Genomic DNA, 18889 nt, shown 5'->3' with positions numbered 1-18889 from the left:
CTGCTGATCCTCTGCCTCTAATGCGTTTAGCCATAGACCCTGTACAAGCATGCAGATCAGATGTTTGAAGTCTGAATAGTATACCTATGAAATAGCCGCCGGGAGATTTGGGCGCAGGATAAAGCCGATATACGGCTTACCCTGCTCCTACAAAAGTCCCGGTGGCACTAATTACTATTCCCCCTCCAGGTTGCCATATATGGTGGGGAATTATGTACTTTGGCTTCCAGGTATGGCTGGTGGACAAATTACAGTGTTTTAAAAGAATTTAAAGCTCCGTCTTTTGATGGCACCCAAATTACTGAGCGCAGCTATACCGTAATTCCTATGATGGCCTATGGTGGCACCGGCTGCGCCCAAATCTCCTGCGCTGTTTTAACAGCGCTCGTCTGAATAGATTAGCTGCATGCTTGTTTCAGAAACTACTGATGCATGCAAGATCAGCAGCCTGCCAGACACCTAGTATTGTTCAAAGTACTCCTGAACTTACAGGGATATGGAAGCTGCCATATGTATTTCCTTTTAAAGAATATCAGTTGCCTGGCTCTATCCTACAGCTTATGTGACTCTAATGCTTTTAATCGTAGACCCTGAACAAGCATGAAGATCAGTTGTTCAGTATGAAGTTTGAGTAGATTAGCCACATACTTGTTTTAGGTGTTTGATCCAGACACTACTGCAGCCAACAGATCAGCAGGATGCCCAGCAACTGGTATAGTTTAAAAGAAAATAAATATGGGAGCCTCCATATTTCTCTCACTTCAGATATGTTCACACTATGCACATTGCTACATGTAAATGCGTGCATGAAAAAGGGAGAAGTGAAAAAAGGGCTTGGCTTGAAAACGAAATAGAGCGGGTGGATAACGAAATCTGATAACGACAAACATTGTTGTAGAACTTGGTTAACGATAAATACCATTGTAATTACAGACGTGAAATAATAATGAAAAAATATTAATGTTAAATATTGTTACGCAATTTAACAATTCAGCTTAACCCAACTCTACTCTCACACAGAATGCTCCCTGGTGGTGCCTAAAACTAATCACTCCCCTGGTGGCGCCTAACCCTAATTACCCCCCTGGTGGTGCCTAAAACTAACTGTCGCCCAGGTGGTGCCTAACCCTAACCATTCCCCCTGGTGTTGCCTAACCCTAACCATTTCCTCTGGTGTTGCCTAACCCTAACCATTCCCTCTGGTGTTGCCTAACCCTAACCACTCCCTCTGCAGAAACACTCTTTTACACATAGAAATGATTAGGGATGGGACTTCGAATCCGTCGAATCCACGAATCCATCGAATCTTAACAGAGATTCGAGATTCGTGGATTCGAATCCCCATGCCATTTGCGCGCATTCGAATCCGACGAATCCGCGCAACCCGCCGCATCATTTCGTCGCATTACGCGTCGCTTGTGACGTCATCGCGACCACCTCCGACCTCGCGTTCACGTTCCATCCGCGCGTCGCTCCCCCTCGCCGCGTGATGACGTTGACGCTGCCCCTTGAAGACGTCGCTCTCGCGGAGAAGACCCGGCGCGGACGTCGCAAGAGCTGAAGGCGTGGACGGACGGAGAAGAAGAAGCGACAGGTCAGGTACAGTATGTGGGGGGGGGGTTGCCCTACCTTGCTTGCTTGCCTGCCTGCCTGGCTGGATGGATGAGGGGGGTGGGGGTCGGGCGGGGTCGGGTGCGGGCGGGTGTGGGCCTACATGAGGTCGGGCGGCCTACTTGTATTTTGTGGTGGGGGGGTCCTATGCCTGGCTACCTACACTGGGGGGGACCTATGCCTGGCTACCTACACTGGGGGGGACCTATGCCTGGCTACCTACACTGGGGGGGACCTATGCCTGGCTACCTACACTGGGGGGGACCTATGCCTGGCTACCTACACTGGGGGGGGACCTATGCCTGGCTACCTACACTGGGGGGACCTATGCCTGGCTACCTACACTGGGGGGACCTATGCCTGGCTACCTACACTGGGGGGGACCTATGCCTGGCTACCTACACGGGGGGACCTATGCCTGGCTACCTACACTGGGGGGGACCTATGCCTGGCTACCTACACTGGGGGGGACCTATGCCTGGCTACCTACACTGGGGGGGACCTATGCCTGGCTACCTACACTGGGGGGGACCTATGCCTGGCTACCTACACTGGGGGGGACCTATGCCTGGCTACCTATACTGGGGGGGACCTATGCCTGGCTACCTACACTGGGGGGCACCTATGCCTGGCTACCTACACTGGGGGGACCTATGCCTGGCTACCTACACTGGGGGGGACCTATGCCTGGCTACCTACACTGGGGGGGACCTATGCCTGGCTACCTACACTGGGGGGGACCTATGCCTGGCTACCTACACTGGGGGGACCTATGCCTGGCTACCTACACTGGGGGGGACCTATGCCTGGCTACCTACACTGGGGGGGGGACCTATGCCTGGCTACCTACACTGGGGGGACCTATGCCTGGCTACCTACACTGGGGGGGACCTATGCCTGGCTACCTACACTGGGGGGGGGGGACCTATGCCTGGCTACCTATACTGGGGGGACCTATGCCTGGCTACCTATACTGGGGGGGACCTATGCCTGGCTACCTATACTGGGGGGACCTATGCCTGGCTACCTACACTGGGGGGGACCTATGCCTGGCTACCTACACTGGGGGGGACCTATGCCTGGCTACCTACACTGGGGGGGACCTATGCCTGGCTACCTACACTGGGGGGGACCTATGCCTGGCTACCTATACTGGGGGGCACCTATGCCTGGCTACCTGTACTAGGGGGCACCTATGCCTGGCTACCTGTACTAGGGGGCACCTATGCCTGGCTACCTGTACTAGGGGGCACCTATGCCTGGATATCTATACTGGGGGCACCTATGCCTGGCTACCTGTACTAGGGGGCACCTATGCCTGGCTACCTGTACTAGGGGGCACCTATGCCTGGCTATCTATACTGGGGGGACCTATACTGGGGGCACCTATGCCTGGCTACCTACACTGGGGGGGACCTATGCCTGGCTACCTACACTGGGGGGGACCTATGCCTGGCTACCTACACTGGGGGGGACCTATGCCTGGCTACCTACACTGGGGGGGACCTATGCCTGGCTACCTACACTGGGGGGGACCTATGCCTGGCTACCTACACTGGGGGGGACCTATGCCTGGCTACCTACACTGGGGGGGACCTATGCCTGGCTACCTACACTGGGGGGGACCTATGCCTGGCTACCTACACTGGGGGGGGGGGACCTATGCCTGGCTACCTATACTGGGGGGACCTATGCCTGGCTACCTATACTGGGGGGGACCTATGCCTGGCTACCTATACTGGGGGGGACCTATGCCTGGCTACCTATACTGGGGGGGACCTATGCCTGGCTACCTACACTGGGGGGGACCTATGCCTGGCTACCTACACTGGGGGGGACCTATGCCTGGCTACCTACACTGGGGGGGACCTATGCCTGGCTACCTACACTGGGGGGGACCTATGCCTGGCTACCTATACTGGGGGGCACCTATGCCTGGCTACCTGTACTAGGGGGCACCTATGCCTGGCTACCTGTACTAGGGGGCACCTATGCCTGGCTACCTGTACTAGGGGGCACCTATGCCTGGATATCTATACTGGGGGCACCTATGCCTGGCTACCTGTACTAGGGGGCACCTATGCCTGGCTACCTGTACTAGGGGGCACCTATGCCTGGCTATCTATACTGGGGGGACCTATACTGGGGGCACCTATGCCTGGCTACCTATACTGGGGGCACCTTTACCAGAAGCTACCTATACTGTCATTTCATTTGATTATCATGTGCTTGTTCTTTGAGAAAAACGGTTTGGTTGAACTCATATAATGAGCCTTTCCTACCCTTCTCCCTTTATGAATGCCTGCAGTCCAAGCCCCACACAAGCCAGATACTCGCTGTTGCCTGAGCCTCACACAAGCTGCCGCCTGAGCCTCACACAAGCTGCCGCCCAAGACAGAGACCACCACAGACATCTTGCTACAGTAAGAAAAGTACTATACTCGCATTCTGTTTGTCTTTGAGGGGCACAATGTACTGTACCTGACTACCTATGCCTGGCTACGCTAGCTAAACTGTGGGCACCTGAACCATAAGCTACCTATACTGGGGGCACCTATGCCTGGCTACCTGTACTAGGGGGCACCTATGCCGCAGGATTCGTTAGATTCGGGATTCGAAAGGTTCGAGATATTCGAGAACCTTTTTAGATTCGGATTCGGATTCGGATTCGAAGAAATTGTGGATTCGTCCCATCCCTAGAAATGATAATAATCTTTGATAACATAAAATCTGTACATATAAAGAAAATATTATGACAAAAACTATAACGTTGCAATCTTCTAAATCGATAACTACTTCAAAAACGTTAATGTTCTAATGTTGTTAAAAATATTTTTTGCGGCGCCCTTTTTTCTGCTTTTTTTGACGCATTAACAATAATTACATTAAAGTCTATGGCGGTGCCCTTTTCGTCCATCCTCCTCCTGCGCCCTTTTTTCCTGCTACCATGCGAATGCACTGCTCATACAATTGCATATTCTGAACAAGGTACAGACAAGCCAGAAGCTGTCACTTGCATGCCTTAAAATTAACTCTTTCAGGTAGAAGAATAAAAAGATAGAATAAAACAGCCTAATTATTAATGTTTTGCACTGTACAGACACATGTTTATCTCATCATGTCACATGTCATCTCAGGTACACTTTATGGATCAGAGCCTTTTTTAAAACTATTTTAGTGCTGTAATCACTGCGATTGGCTCAAAGTGATCACAGGGTCCTGACCGGTGCATGGAGCTCTAGAGCAAGCAGCAACAGGAGACGGAAATCTATAACGGCATAGATTTCAGTCTGATTGAAATCTATGTCCTGTTTACTGCCTCTTATTCCAACAGGACACACAGGATCTTCTAAAAAAAATTAGCATACTGTGATAAAGTTCATTATTTTCTGTAATGTACTGATAAACATTAGACTTTCATATATTGTAGATTCAAATACACACAACTGAAATAGTTCAAGCCTTTTATTGTTTTAATATTGATGATTTTGGCATACAGCTCATGAAAACCCAAATTTCCTATCTCAAAAAATTAGCATATTTCATCCGACCAATAAAAGAAAAGTGTTTTTAAAACAAAAAAAAGTAAACCTTCAAATAATTATGTTCAGTTATGATAGTGTTCTCCACTATCAGGGGCATACCTGGGATTTTCAAGGGGAGGATACGCAGAAGAAGTCAGTGCTATATAAAAATACATAATAATAATATGGTAGGACATTAGCGTATGACTATGGTAGGATTGCACTTGCTTTAAAAATACATAACAGTAGTTAAAAAAATCCAACATGGTCTCATTGTATTATTTTTAGGAGGAGTGGGTGGAGGGTGGGAGAGAGATGGTGAGACAGGACAGAGTATGAGAGAAAGAGGCACAGGACAGAGGGAAGGAGAGGCACATAGTGCAGGCAGCAGCATGGTGCTGTGAGCTGCAGTATACCTGCAGACATTCTGGTGTTTCAACTTGTGTCTGACCCAAGACTGCACCCGCCCCGGTCTGAGGGGGGATTCTGGGCTCCAGTAATCCCCCTTAAACTTGCCTATGACTATGCTGCAGATCATCGCTTTTAAAAGACATGGTACATGGACACAACAAAAGTCATAGGGCTGCACAATGCTACTTTTCCTGGTTCCGATCTTTACTGAGCAAAGCAGGGACTGCTTTAGGCCCATTTGTTGTGGTTGGAGTTGGGCTTTAATACGGTATTTGCAGACATTCTATTTCTATTAAATGACACATATATACTCATTACCTTATTGTATTATTCCCATAGCATCCAACATCCCCAATTCCAAGATCATCAGCCATGAGCAGCAAAATGTTTGGTTTGTAAGCATTTGCTGGAATTAAACAAAGAAGCAGGAGGAATAATGGTAGCGTAGCCATGGTACTGCTGAAAGAAAGAATATAGAGGAAGAAATACTCATTACAAACTGTTAGATAGAACTTCTTGCCAGTCAGTGGTTTAATGGTAGTGCTGAAAATGTGTAACAATGACTTCTGCTCTGTGCAGCTAATAACTCCTGCAGCAACAGTGGGATATGGAGTCTGCCATATTTATTTCCTTTTACAAAATACCAGTTGCCTGGAAGTCCTGCTGATTTATCTGGTCAGCAATGTCTGAATTACACAACTGAAACAAGCAAGCAGCTAATCTTGTCAGAATTGTCAGAAACATTTGATCTGCATGCTTGTTCAGGGTCTATGGCTAAAAGTATTACAGGCGGAAAATCAGCAGAACAGCCAGGCAACTGGTATTGTTTAAACCGTGAGGAGTAGTCTTGAAACAAAAATGACCTGTGAAATCCTAAAGGTACTCATTGGACTTTGGGCCCCTTAGCGCAGTTAGGGTGCAAAAAAGTGCCACACATGTGGTATCGCCGTACTCGGGAGAAGTAGTACAATGTGTTTTGGGGTGTATTTTTACACATACCCATGCTGGGTGGGAGAAATACCGCTGTAAATGGCCAATTGTGTGTAAAAAAAAATCAAAAGATTGTCATTTACAGAGGTGTTTCTCCCACCCAGCATGGGTATGTGTAAAAATACACCCCAAAACACATTGTACTACTTCTCCCGAGTACGGCGATACCACATGTGTGGCACTTTTTTGCACCCTAACTGCGCTAAAGGGCCCAAAGTCCAATGAGTACCTTTAGGATTTCACAGGTCATTTTGAGAAATTTCGTTTCAAGACTACTCCTCACGGTTTAGGGCCCCTAAAATGCCAGGGCAGTATAGGAACCCCACAAATGACCCCATTTTAGAAAGAAGACACCCCAAGGTATTCCGTTAGTAGTATGGCGAGTTCATAGAAGATTTTATTTTTTGTCACAAGTTAGCGGAAATTGATTTTAATTGTGTTTTTTCACAAAGTGTCATTTTCCGCTAACTTGTGACAAAAAATAAAATCTTCTATGAACTCACCATACTCCTAACGGAATACCTTGGGGTGTCTTCTTTCTAAAATGGGGTCATTTGTGGGGTTCCTATACTGCCCTGGCATTTTAGGAGCCTTAAACCGTGAGGAGTAGTCTTGAAACGAAATTTCTCAAAATGACCTGTGAAATCCTAAAGGTACTCATTGGACTTTGGGCCCTTTAGCGCAGTTAGGGTGCAAAAAAGTGCCACACATGTGGTATCGCCATACTCAGGAGAAGTAGTATAATGTGTTTTGGGGTGTATTTTTACACATACCCATGCTGAGTGGGAGAAAGATCTCTGTAAATGGACAATTGTGTGTAAAAAAAATTAACAAATTGTCATTTACAGAGATATTTCTCCCACCCAGCATGGGTATGTGTAAAAATACACCCCAAAACACATTATACTACTTCTCCTGAGTACGGCAATACCACATGTGTGGCACTTTTTTTGCAGCCTAACTGCGCTAAGAGGTCCAAAGTCCAATGAGCACCTTTAGGCTTTACAGGGGTGCTTACAATTTAGCACCCCCCAAAATGTCAGGACAGTAAACACACCCCACAAATGACCCCATTTTGGAAAGTAGACCCTTTAAGGTATTCAGAGAGGGGCATGGTGAGTCCGTGGCAGATTTCATTTTTTTTTTGTCGCAAGTTAGAAGAAATGGAAACTTTTTTTTTTGTCACAAAGTGTCATTTTCCGCTTACTTGTGACAAAAAATAATATCTTCTATGAACTCACTATGCCTCTCAGTGAATACTTTGGGATGTCTTCTTTCCAAAATGGGGTCATTTGGGGGGTATTTATACTATCCTGGAATTCTAGCCCCTCATGAAACATGACAGGGGGTCAGAAAAGTCATAGATGCTTGAAAATGGGAAAATTAACTTTTTGCACCATAGTTTGTAAACGCTGTAACTTTTACCCAAACCAATAAATATACACTGAATGGGTTTTTTTAATCAAAAACATGTTTGTCCACATTTTTCGCGTTGCATGTATACAGAAATTTTACTTTATTTGAAAAATGTCAGCACAGAAAGTTAAAAAAATCATTTTTTTTGCCAAAATTCATGTCTTTTTTGATGAATATAATAAAAAGTAAAAATCGCAGGAGCAATCAAATAGCACCAAAAGAAAGCTGTATTAGTGACAAGAAAAGGAGCCAAAATTCATTTAGGTGGTAGGTTGTATGAGCGAGCAATAAACCGTGAAAGCTGCAGTGGTCTGAATGGAAAAAAAATGGCCGGTCCTTAAGGGGTAGAAAGCCCTAGGTCCTCAAGTGGTTAAATGCATATGTCAGCCTCCATATCCCTCTCACTTCAGGTTGCCTTTAAAAACAGGACATAGCTGCAAAGCAATGCAGTTCAGGCTGTCAGTTCCCAAAGTTTGTAGCTGGATGCAAATTGAAAGTTTGCTTTTAATTACATTAAGGGCCTGCTGTTCACAGTTTTTTGCAGGTGCAGCGTTTAGCCGATGCTAACTGCATTCCTGCAACTGAGCAGAAAAGCATTTGACATCAGTTCACAATGTTCCGTTATCACGTCTGAGCCCCATGAGGTGTACAGAACCGCTGGACTACCTGCAGCATCTGAGAAATTTCAATTGACCGCGGTGTTCACACAAACGCAGACAATTGTCAGAAAATGCATTGGAATAAACACTCCCATTCATCTCAATGCGGGCATCGGTCAATCCCAGCAGTAAATGACCATCATTTGTGTTGGAATTTGGCATGGCCAATTTGGAGAACCTGAATACCCCCGACTGCTGCTTTTCAGCACCAAACAAGTGGACAGGGTCAGAAGAAGTTCACTGCCTCACGTGTCACGTTGTGTTTCACATGACTTGGATGCTTCCTCCTTCCAAATAGAGATGGCTCGAACTTCCGATTTTAGGTTCGCGAACCTCGAACTTCCGTAAAAGTTTGTGAACCGCAATAGACTTCAATGGGCTGGCGAACTTTCAAAACTACAAACACTAATTCTGGCTACAAAAGTGATGGAAAAGATGTTTAAAGGGGTCTAACACCGGGAGGGGGGCATGGCGGAGTGGGATACATGCCAAAAGTCCCGGGGAAAAATCCGGATTTGACGCACAGCAGAGTCAAGGGCAGAAATCACATTGCATTGCTAAATTGGAGACATAAAGTGCTTCAAACATCTTGCGTGTGTATACATCAATCAGGTAGTGTAATTAGAGTACTGCTTCACACTGACAGACCAAACTCAGTGTGTAACGCACCGCACACAGCTGTTTGTGTAGTGATGGCCGTGCTGGACTGGTGCGCACCATGGTGAGAGTGCAGGCGATAGCGGTTTTCAAGCCCATATGGTCGGGCTGGGGTAGCTCAATGACAGAACAACAGTGACTGAGTGTCCAGCTGATCGAATTTGGTCTGTCCACAATGAAACAACGACCTTATTATCTTGGGTCAGATGTGCCCACCAACACACTCATATAGCCGGTCATTGCTTCATTGTGATACACAAGCCCCTTCACTGCTGCAAGGTAACAATCACGAAGAGGAATTGACACATGTACATGCCTTTTGTTAGAATGTTGCAGCCGCAGTGCAGCCAGAAAAATTAGGCAGGCATGTACACGCACCAGAAAAATGATTATAGCGGCCACTGCTAACAGCGGCCTTAAAAATTCAGTAATCCGCCTGGAGTCCTGGACGCTGTTGGTGGTGGTGGAGAAGGCAGTCAAGCGGCCTGCAGGCAGAGATGCTGTGTAGAGATGGCCCGAACGGTTCGACTGCGAACGTATTCGCGCAAACATCGGTGGTTCGCATTCACGGTTCAACTTCGACCCACCCCCTATACTACATCATTAGGGTCAACTTTGACCCTCTACATCACAGTCAGCAGACACAGGGTAGCCAATCAGGCTACACTTCCTCCTGGAGCCCCCCCCCCCTCCCTTATAAAACGCAGGCAGCGTCAGCCTTTTAACTCACTCGTGTGGCTGCAGTAATTAGAGAAGGCAGAGAACCTGCTGCCATAGGGAAAACGTAGTTAGGCTCTTGTGTTAGGCTTGTTAGCTTGCTCCTTCTTGCTGATACTTATTGCTAAAAAGCACTCCTCATCCTCAACAGCTCTTTTGAGAGCTACTGTTGTTCTTGTGATCTATTTTTTTTTGTGTGTTTGTGTGTGTCCCACAGACACTTGTGTTGCATATACAGCCCAGTCAGTCAGTCGTAGCTGCTGTACCTTGGCCCCTTGGTAATTCCTACTGTGCCACTGCCAGACCCAGCACATTCAGTGACTACCTGTGTGTGTGACAGCTGCACATTTGTATTACCAATCACTGCATACCCACCTGTTCAGTGCACCTACCTACCTACGCGAGCGCATGCAGTGTTATATACCAGTCAGCCGCTGCACCTGTTCACGGTACTTGTGTGTGTGTGACAGCTGCAAATTTGTAATACCAATCACTGCATACCTACCTATTAAACCTACTACCTGTCTATGCATAGCACAGTAATCATTCATTAATTTAACAACACTGGACAATCCTGTTATGTTTCAAAATGTGAGTGTATTTCAAATTCCATATAAACACACCTGGAATCCACACAGACTATTATTATTATTATTTAGTATTTATATAGCGCCGACATATTACGCAGCGCTGTACAGTGTATATATATATATATATCTTGTCACTAACTGCCCCTCAAAGGAGCTCACAATCTAATCCCTACCATTGCCATATGTCTATATTATGTAGTGTAAGTACTGTAGTCTAGGGCCAATTTTTTTTTAGGGGGAGCCAATTAACTTATCCGTATGTTTTTGGAATGTGGGAGGAAACTGGAGTGCCCGGAGGAAACCCACGCAGACACGGAGAGAACATACAAACTCTTTGCAGATAGTGCCCTGGCTGGGATTCGAACCGGGGACCCAGCACTGAAAGGCGAGAGAGCTAACCACTACGCCACCGTGCTGCCCCAATCCTAATCTATTGCACTCGCCCCCTATATCCCATATAGCAAATATGTCACAATGGAATGAGCAAATCCCTTATTCAGTGCCGATTTTCGGAATTTCATAAATATTACACTGTCTCTTTAAAAGGTTTATCTGATGTCTTCTTTGCATAGCCATTCAATGCTTATGCTATAATTCACCCAATGTCCACTTTCCTTCAGTCAAAAATTTGCTGGGATAAATAATTTATAGTGATAAAGTTCAAAAAAGCGTCCATAAAAAAAAAATTAATTTGTTTGGCCACACTAAAGGGAGTGAGCGGTTACTTATTCAAAGCCCATACATATGTCCTTATAACCACACACTGAATTGGTTCGTTCATACCGACCTACGGGTTTTCAGGAGCGAGGAAAGCTTACTTACTTAAACAGAGTCCTCCAGCTCCCCGTTTCAAAAGAGGCTCGCCGTCTCCGTGGCTGCTTGGCTGTCCCTCTGCCGCGATACACAGTATTCCAGTTGATGCGCAACAACTGGAATAGCGTGTATTCCTCGCTCCTGAAAACCCGTAGGTCGGTAAGAACAAACCAATTGAGTGTGTGGCTATAAGGACATATGTATGGGCCTTGAAAGAGTAATCGCTCACTAGAGATGTCGCGAACCTCCGATTTTCGGTTCGGAAACTTTCACGGAAGGTTCAGTTCGCGCAAACTTTCGCGAACCGCAATAGACTTCAATGGGGAGGCGAACTTAAAAATTTTGAAACATTTCTGCTGACTAGAAAAATTATAGAAAAGATGTTTCAAGGGGTCTAATACCTGGAGTAAGACATGGTTAAGTGAAATACACATCAAAAGTCCCAGAAAAAAATCTGGATTTAATACAAAGCAGTGTTTTAATGTCAGAAATCTTATTGAATGGTCAATTGCAGGCCTACACTGCTTTACAACATCAGGAAGTGTACTCCCTCACCCCTGAGGGAGGAGGGTCTTGTCTTCCAGGGAATTGTAGTATTTCAAAAACCAGCTTACACACCTTGGCTGGGAATTGAACCCAGGTCTGAGTGCAGGTGGTAGGTAGCTCTCTTCACCACTTTACCACCACATGCTGAAGCCAGCCTAGCATGTACCATTATGATATATCCAAGAGAAAAATGAGCTTGCTTAAGGATATCCAAGAAAAAAATTGCTTTTTCAATCCAAAATTCCAAAATTGCCGCTCATTTTTCTCTTGGATATATCACAATGGTACATGCTAGGCTGGCTTCAGCATGTAGCATTGTAGTGTGTTGTGTTGATGGTATAATGGTTAGGATAGCAGCCTACAGAGCGGTAGGCCTGGGTTCCATTCCTGGCCAATGTGAGTTGGCTTTTGACATACTACAAATCCTTAAGCAAGCTTATTTTTCTCTTGGATATATCACAATGGTACATGCTAGGCTGGCTTCAGCATGTAGTATTGTAGTGTGTTGTGTTGGTGGTATAATGGTTAGGATAGCAGCCTACAGAGCGGTAGGCCTGGATTCTATTCCTGGCCAATGTGAGTTGGCTTTTGACATACTAAAAATCCTTAAAGAAAACCTTCACTGAAAATTAAAAGTCAAAATAAGCATACACAAGTCATACTTACCTCCTGTGTAGTCTACTCCTCAATCTCTTTTTCTTCTCCTGCATCCTGTTTGTGCACTGTGATCAATGGATTTCTCCGTCCTCCATTTGGAAAATGGCCATTACACCATAACAGCTTTCTGGTCAGCACACAGTTAAACTGTAACATCGCCCACTTGAGCCATAGGGAAACATGGACACATCAGTTCTCTCAGCTGTAACTGACAGCAACTGATATATAACCGACAGCAACGGATATATTTCAGTTCTGACAAAATGTCAGAACTGGAAGCGATCACTGTCAGCAGAAAATGGAGAGTTTCTGAGAGGAACTGATGGCAAGGTAACTATGTAATGTTCATTTGAAGTTACCTCGTGTTTATTTTAAATAATTTTACTCAGTACAGGTTCTCTTTAAGCAAGCTAATTTTTCTCTTGGATATATCACAATGGTACATGCTAGGCTGGCTTCAGCATGTAGCATTGTAGTGTGTTGTGTGGGTGGTATAATGGTTAGGATAGTAGCCTACAGAGCGGTAGGCCTGGGTTCTATTCCTAGCCAATGTGAGTTGGCTTTTGACATACTACAAATCCTTAAGCAAGCTAATTTTTCTCTTGGATATATCATAATTGTACATGCTAGGCTGGAAGACAAGACCCTCCTCCCTCCGAGAGGAGTGAGGAGGGAGAGTAATATAAGGAATAAAAATCAGCTAGGAACAAGCCTACAAGAGCCTAACTAAACTCTCCCTAGCAGAGTCTGTCAGCAGCTGTCCCTTAACTAATTTCTGTAGGCAGACGAGTGAGTAAAACGACAGGAGAACATTGCCTTTTATAAGGGGGGTGGGGCTCCAGGAGTGAGTGTAGTCTGATTGGCGACAATGTGCTTGCTGACTGTGATGTAGAGCAGGGCTTTTCAACCTTTTTACTAATTGTACCACTTTTATCGCCTGAAAATTTTCAAGTACCACCAGTGTGTCTGTGCAGTAGATTGGACGTGATCGGGCTTGGCTGTTTCTGCTGGAGCCTGAACGGAGAGCAGCTACTGCGCATGCGCACACCGACAAGGAGAACTTTGGGGCTCCCAGTGCTGGATCCCCTCTACTGAGGAGGAAGGGGGAAACCTCTTTAAGATACAAAGGTCTCCCCCTCCCTGAGGTAAATACCTACCGGGAGCACTTTTTTCTTACAGGTACACTTTAAGAATAAAGGGCATATGGGAGGGGGAAAGTAGGAGGTATTGGTGGGGAACAGATTACATTTAGACTGCTAGCCTTCAGATTGTCAGTATTGGCAATCTGGAGGTAGATTGCCAATATAGGTTGCCTTGCAAGTTCCCCCCCCCACCCCTGCTTAACCACTTAAGGACTGCAGTCATAAAACCCCTTAAGGACCAGAGCCTTTTTTTTCCATTCAGACCACTGCAGCTTTAACGGTTTATTGCTCGGTCATACAACCTACCACCTAAATGAATTTTACCTCCTTTTCTTGTCACTAATACCGCTTTCTTTTGGTGCTATTTGATTGCTGCTGTGAGTTTTAATTTTTATTATATTCATCAAAAAAGACATGAATTTTGTCAAAAAAATGACTTTTTTTACTTTCTGTGCTGACATTTTTCAAATAAAGTAAAATTTCCTATACATTTGAGCGCGAAAGTTATTCTGCTACATGTCTTTGATAAAAAAAAAAAACATTCAGTGTATATTTATTGGTTTGGGTAAAAGTTATAGCGTTTACAAACTATGGTGCCAAAAGTGAATTTTCCCATTTTGAAGCATCTCTGACTTTTCTGAGCACCTGTCATGTTTCATGAGGTGCTAAAATTCCAGGATAGTATAAATACCCCCCAAATGACCCCATTTTGGAAAGAAGACAACCCAAAGTATTCACTGAGAGGCATGGTGAGTTCATAGAAGTTTTTATTTTTTGTCACAAGTTAGCGGAAAATGACACTTTGTGACAAAAAAAAGGAAAAAAAAAGTTTCCATTTCTTCTAACTTGAGACAAAAAAAAATGAAATCTGCCACAGACTCACTATGCTCCTCTCTGAATACCTTGAAGGGTCTACTTCCCAAAATGGGGTCATTTGTGGGGTGTGTTTACTGTCCTGGCATTTTGGGGGGTGCTAAATTGTAAGCACCCCTGTAAAGCCTAAAGGTGCTCATTGGACTTAGGGCCCCTTAGCGCAGTTAGGCTGCAAAAAAGTGCCACACATGTGGTATTGCCGTACTCAGGAGAAGTAGTATAATGTGTTTTGGGGTGTATTTTTACACATACCCATGCTGGGTGGGAGAAATATCTCTGTAAATGATAATTTTTTGATTTTTTTTTACACACAATTGTCCATTTACAGAGATATTTCTCCCACTCAGCATGGGTATGTGTAAAAATACACCCCAAAACACATTATACTACTTCTCCTGAGTATGGCTATACCACATGTGTGGCACTTTTTTGCACCCTAACTGCGCTAAGGGGCCCAAAGTCCAATGAGTACCTTTAGGATTTCACAGGTCATTTTGCGACATTTGGTTTCAAGACTACTCCTCACAGTTTAGGGCCCCATAAAATGCCAGGGCAGTATAGGAACTCCACAAATGACCCCATTTTAGAAAGAAGACACCCCAAGGTATTCCGATAGGAGTATGGTGAGTTCATAGAAGATTTTTTTTTTAAAACTTGTTTATTTGGTTTTTAAACATATAATGAGCATGAGAAAATTACAACCAGGAAATGGTAGAAGCTTGTCGTTTAGACATCACATATTGAGCATAAGATGTGGGGTGAACTGGATAACCAAGTCCTGGGAGACTCTGAGTTTTCAGAATCTTCTGATATCAATGGAATTGTACAGTAGAGCAGTATAACATCATAGAATCATGAAAAAAACAAGTTTAAATTCCAAACTCCCCCCCTCCCTTTAACTCTCCCTCCCTCCCTCCCTGCGGTTGCTCTCTCATGGGGTAGCAAAGTAAATAAAGTCCTTATTAAAATTTGTAAAGGAGGTCATATCTACATCTGTTCCTTGTGGGGGTGGACGGGGTTCATTTGGTTGTTTTAAGAAGCAAGTTTAAAGACACCTAGGGTACCATGTAGATCTTCTGTGCAGTACCAGCCAGTATAGCGGAAGGGACTGACCAAGGATTGAATTTCTTCGGCGGTGAATATAAGAGTTATAAAATGTTTCCATTTTTTGAAAAATTTCTTGGCCTTTTTTTCCTTGTGTAGTAGGGAATCAACTTTATCCATTAGGAAAAGGTCCAGGAGAATGTCCTTGATATCTTGTATAGTGGGGATGGTGGGGTAAATCCATCTATTGAGTATGGCTTTCTTGGCAGCAGCTAGAGTAAGATGCAGAATATCAGGATATTTAGGAGGATGGGATGATGGGGGTGGGGGATTGGATTTATTGTGGAAAAGGTAAAGCAGAGGTTCCCTAATATGTGGGCCACATTTTAGCCACTGGAGGAGGCGAGACACCTGATCCCAGAATTGGATGATTTTTGGGCATAGCCACATGCAGTGAACCATATCAGCCTTAGGTAAATTACATTTGGGACATTCTGGATAATAATGGGGTGGGACTTTGTATTGGATGTTGAATGCATACTTGGCATGGTGTAAGAATAGTAGGTGAGACTCACGCCATGCTTCGTTTATGATTATACTATAATATGTTTGGAGTCCCTCTAGTATTTTTCCCTCTAAGTAGGGGATATCAAAATATTTGGACCATCGTTTTAGATTGGTCAGGGCTAGTTTTGGTGCCTGAATGTTTTGAAGGCCTCGATGAAGTGTAGAAAGGGAAAGTGTCTCGCCTCCCGGACGTATAAATAAGTCAAATGGGGTGAGCGTGTCTAGACATGATTTGTTTACAAGGTGTTCTTGTACGTAGGATCTGATCTGACCATACACTAGAAAATCAGACTTAGGTAGCTTCCAAATTCGAGCGAGGTTGTGGAAAGTGAACCATTTGGATTTGTGCATTTCAAAGAGTTGGCTAAGTTTATTTAGACCTTGTTCCTCCCATCTAAGGAAGGCTCCATGTTGCATGCCAGGTTCAAAAGCCGGGTTCCCCCAGAGCGGCATGTACTTGGAGACCCTCCAGGGTAAGTGGAATAGTTTTCTGGTTTCTTTCCACGCAGTGATTGTGTCTCGAATAATGACATTATGTCTCAGTCGGGGGGGTAGAGAAGCCCAATTGGAGTGAAGAAGGCCTACCGGAGACCATGGTTCAATCAGGGCATTTTCTAGGGCGAAATTTGAGAAACCAGATGTTTTGGAAAGCCAGTCCCTTACATGTCTTAGCATACAAGCTAGGTTGTAGAGACGAATATTAGGGAGGTTGAGACCACCCAGACTCTTTGGGAGCTGTAGTTTAGATAGAGAGATTCTGGCTCTTTTGTTTTTCCATAGAAATTGGGAGATGGCTCTATTTAGGAGCTGGATGTCGGTGTGTTTGAGGAGGAGGGGGAGCACTTGCATGGGATAGAGGAGTTTACCAAAAGTGACCATTTTGACCAACGCTGCTCTACCCATGAGGTTTAGGGGGAGATTAAGCCATCCGTGGAGTTGTGTGACCAATTTGCGGATGAGAGGAGATATATTAAGGTTGTACAAGGAAGATGGGTCTTTGTGAAATTGAATGCCTAGGTAGGTTATGGGTCCTTTAGTAATTTGTACCTCGGAGATGTTATTTATGGTGGCCAAAGGGGTTCTATGTGATAGAAATAGGCGTTCGCTTTTAGATTTATTAATCCGGAAGCCGGATTCTTGGCCTATTTCCTGTATTAGTTTAAATATCTTAGGGACTTGCTCCTCGGGATTATTTAGAAATAACAGAATGTCATCAGCGAAAAGAGCCTGGGTGGTCCGTTCCCCCCCAATTGTGATGCCCTCAATCAGCTCATCAAGCAATCGGGCCAGGGGTTCCAAAGCAATATTAAATAGAAGGGGGGATAGGGGGCATCCCTGGCGAGTGCCCTTTTGTAGTGGGAAGGGATAAGAAAGGAATCCCGGGGTATTGATGCGTGCTTTGGGGGAGTGATACATTGACCTATAGAGATTCATGAAGTTACCTGTAAACCCCATTTTTGTAAGAACAAGGTCCAGCCATTTCCAGCTTACCTCATCAAAAGCTTTATGGGCATCAAGTAATAGAACTGCACTTTTTTGGTGGGTGGAAGGGTAAGCTTTTACTTGTTCAAGGATGGTGAGCAGCTTCCTGATGTTGGAAACTGCTGACCGCCCCTGTGTAAATCCTACTTGATTGGGATGGATGAGCTTTGGCATATATGGGGCTAGTCTGTTGGCCATTAGTTTTGTTAGAATTTTTAGGTCCTGATTTATAAGGGAAATGGGACGATAGGATTCAGGTTTGGTAGGGTCTTTATTTTTCTTAAAAATCAGCTTGATATAGGTTTCGTTGGCTGAAGGTAAGAATCGGCTATTTTTTAGGATCTCGTCATATACATTAACTAGGGTAGGAGATATGTCTTTTTGTAGAATTTTATAGAATTCTGATGACAAGCCGTCAGGTCCAGGTGCTTTACTATTTGATAAAGTTTTAATTACTGAGGTAATTTCAGAGGTTGTGATGGGAGCATTAAGGTCTGCTAGTTCGTCTTGGCTAAGGGTTTTGAGTTGGACTTTCTCTAACCATGAGAGACTTTTATTTTCATCACACGAGTTGGGGGAGGAGTAGAGTTTCTTAAATAATTTGGAAAAGATATCGTTGATATCTTTTGGGTGGTGCTTGAGCTCGCCAAGGTCATTTTGGAGCATCGATATGGGAGATGGGGCGAACCTACCCTTTGCTAGGGTGGCTAGGAGCTTCCCGGCTTTATTGCTAAATTTAAAAAATTGGAGGGCTTGATATGGTCTGGTGAAGGTTTCTCTCAGTTTCATCCATTTGTCTGTGAGAGCTTTGGCTTTTAGTCATTGGGTTCTATGGTGAGGAGAAGGAGATTGTTTGTATTGGGTGTAGGCTTGTCTAGTAAGTTGTAATTGTTGGTTGTATTTTTGGAGGGCTAAGCGTTTCTTGGAGCTAGTGTCAGCTAATATTCGGCCTCTGAGCACAGCTTTTGCTGTGTCCCAGAACAAATGGGAATCTTTTTGATGTTGAGAGTTGTCTCCTTTGTATTCAAGCCACCATGATTGGAGTAAGGAGTGGAATTCCTCATCATTATACAAGTGGGAGGGAAATCGCCAGATATAGTCAGTTCCTCTAGGTGTATGTTCTAGGATATTTATGGATATAGGGGAGTGGTCAGATATGACGAGGTCCATTATTTCGGCCGATTCCAATC

At 44.8% G+C, this 18889-nt stretch overlaps 1 protein-coding gene across 1 annotated transcript in view; it reads right to left on the bottom strand.

The window, feature by feature from the left end:
• Positions 1–18365, bottom strand: part of LOC137545201 (arylsulfatase H-like) — a 66061-nt gene extending 47696 nt beyond the window's left edge. The window contains exons 1-3 of the mRNA XM_068266325.1: positions 17660–18365; positions 15694–15922; positions 5865–6005 (exon numbers count right to left, since the gene is read on the bottom strand). Of these exons, the coding sequence (XP_068122426.1) occupies positions 5865–6005; positions 15694–15922; positions 17660–18365 (1076 nt within the window). The remainder of the gene's footprint in view (positions 1–5864; positions 6006–15693; positions 15923–17659) is intronic.
• Positions 18366–18889: the final 524 nt, after the last annotated feature.

Source organism: Hyperolius riggenbachi, chromosome 2 (genome assembly GCF_040937935.1).
Source record: "Hyperolius riggenbachi isolate aHypRig1 chromosome 2, aHypRig1.pri, whole genome shotgun sequence".
Lineage (NCBI taxonomy): Eukaryota > Metazoa > Chordata > Amphibia > Anura > Hyperoliidae > Hyperolius > Hyperolius riggenbachi.
This window is presented reverse-complemented; position numbering and strand designations above follow the sequence as displayed.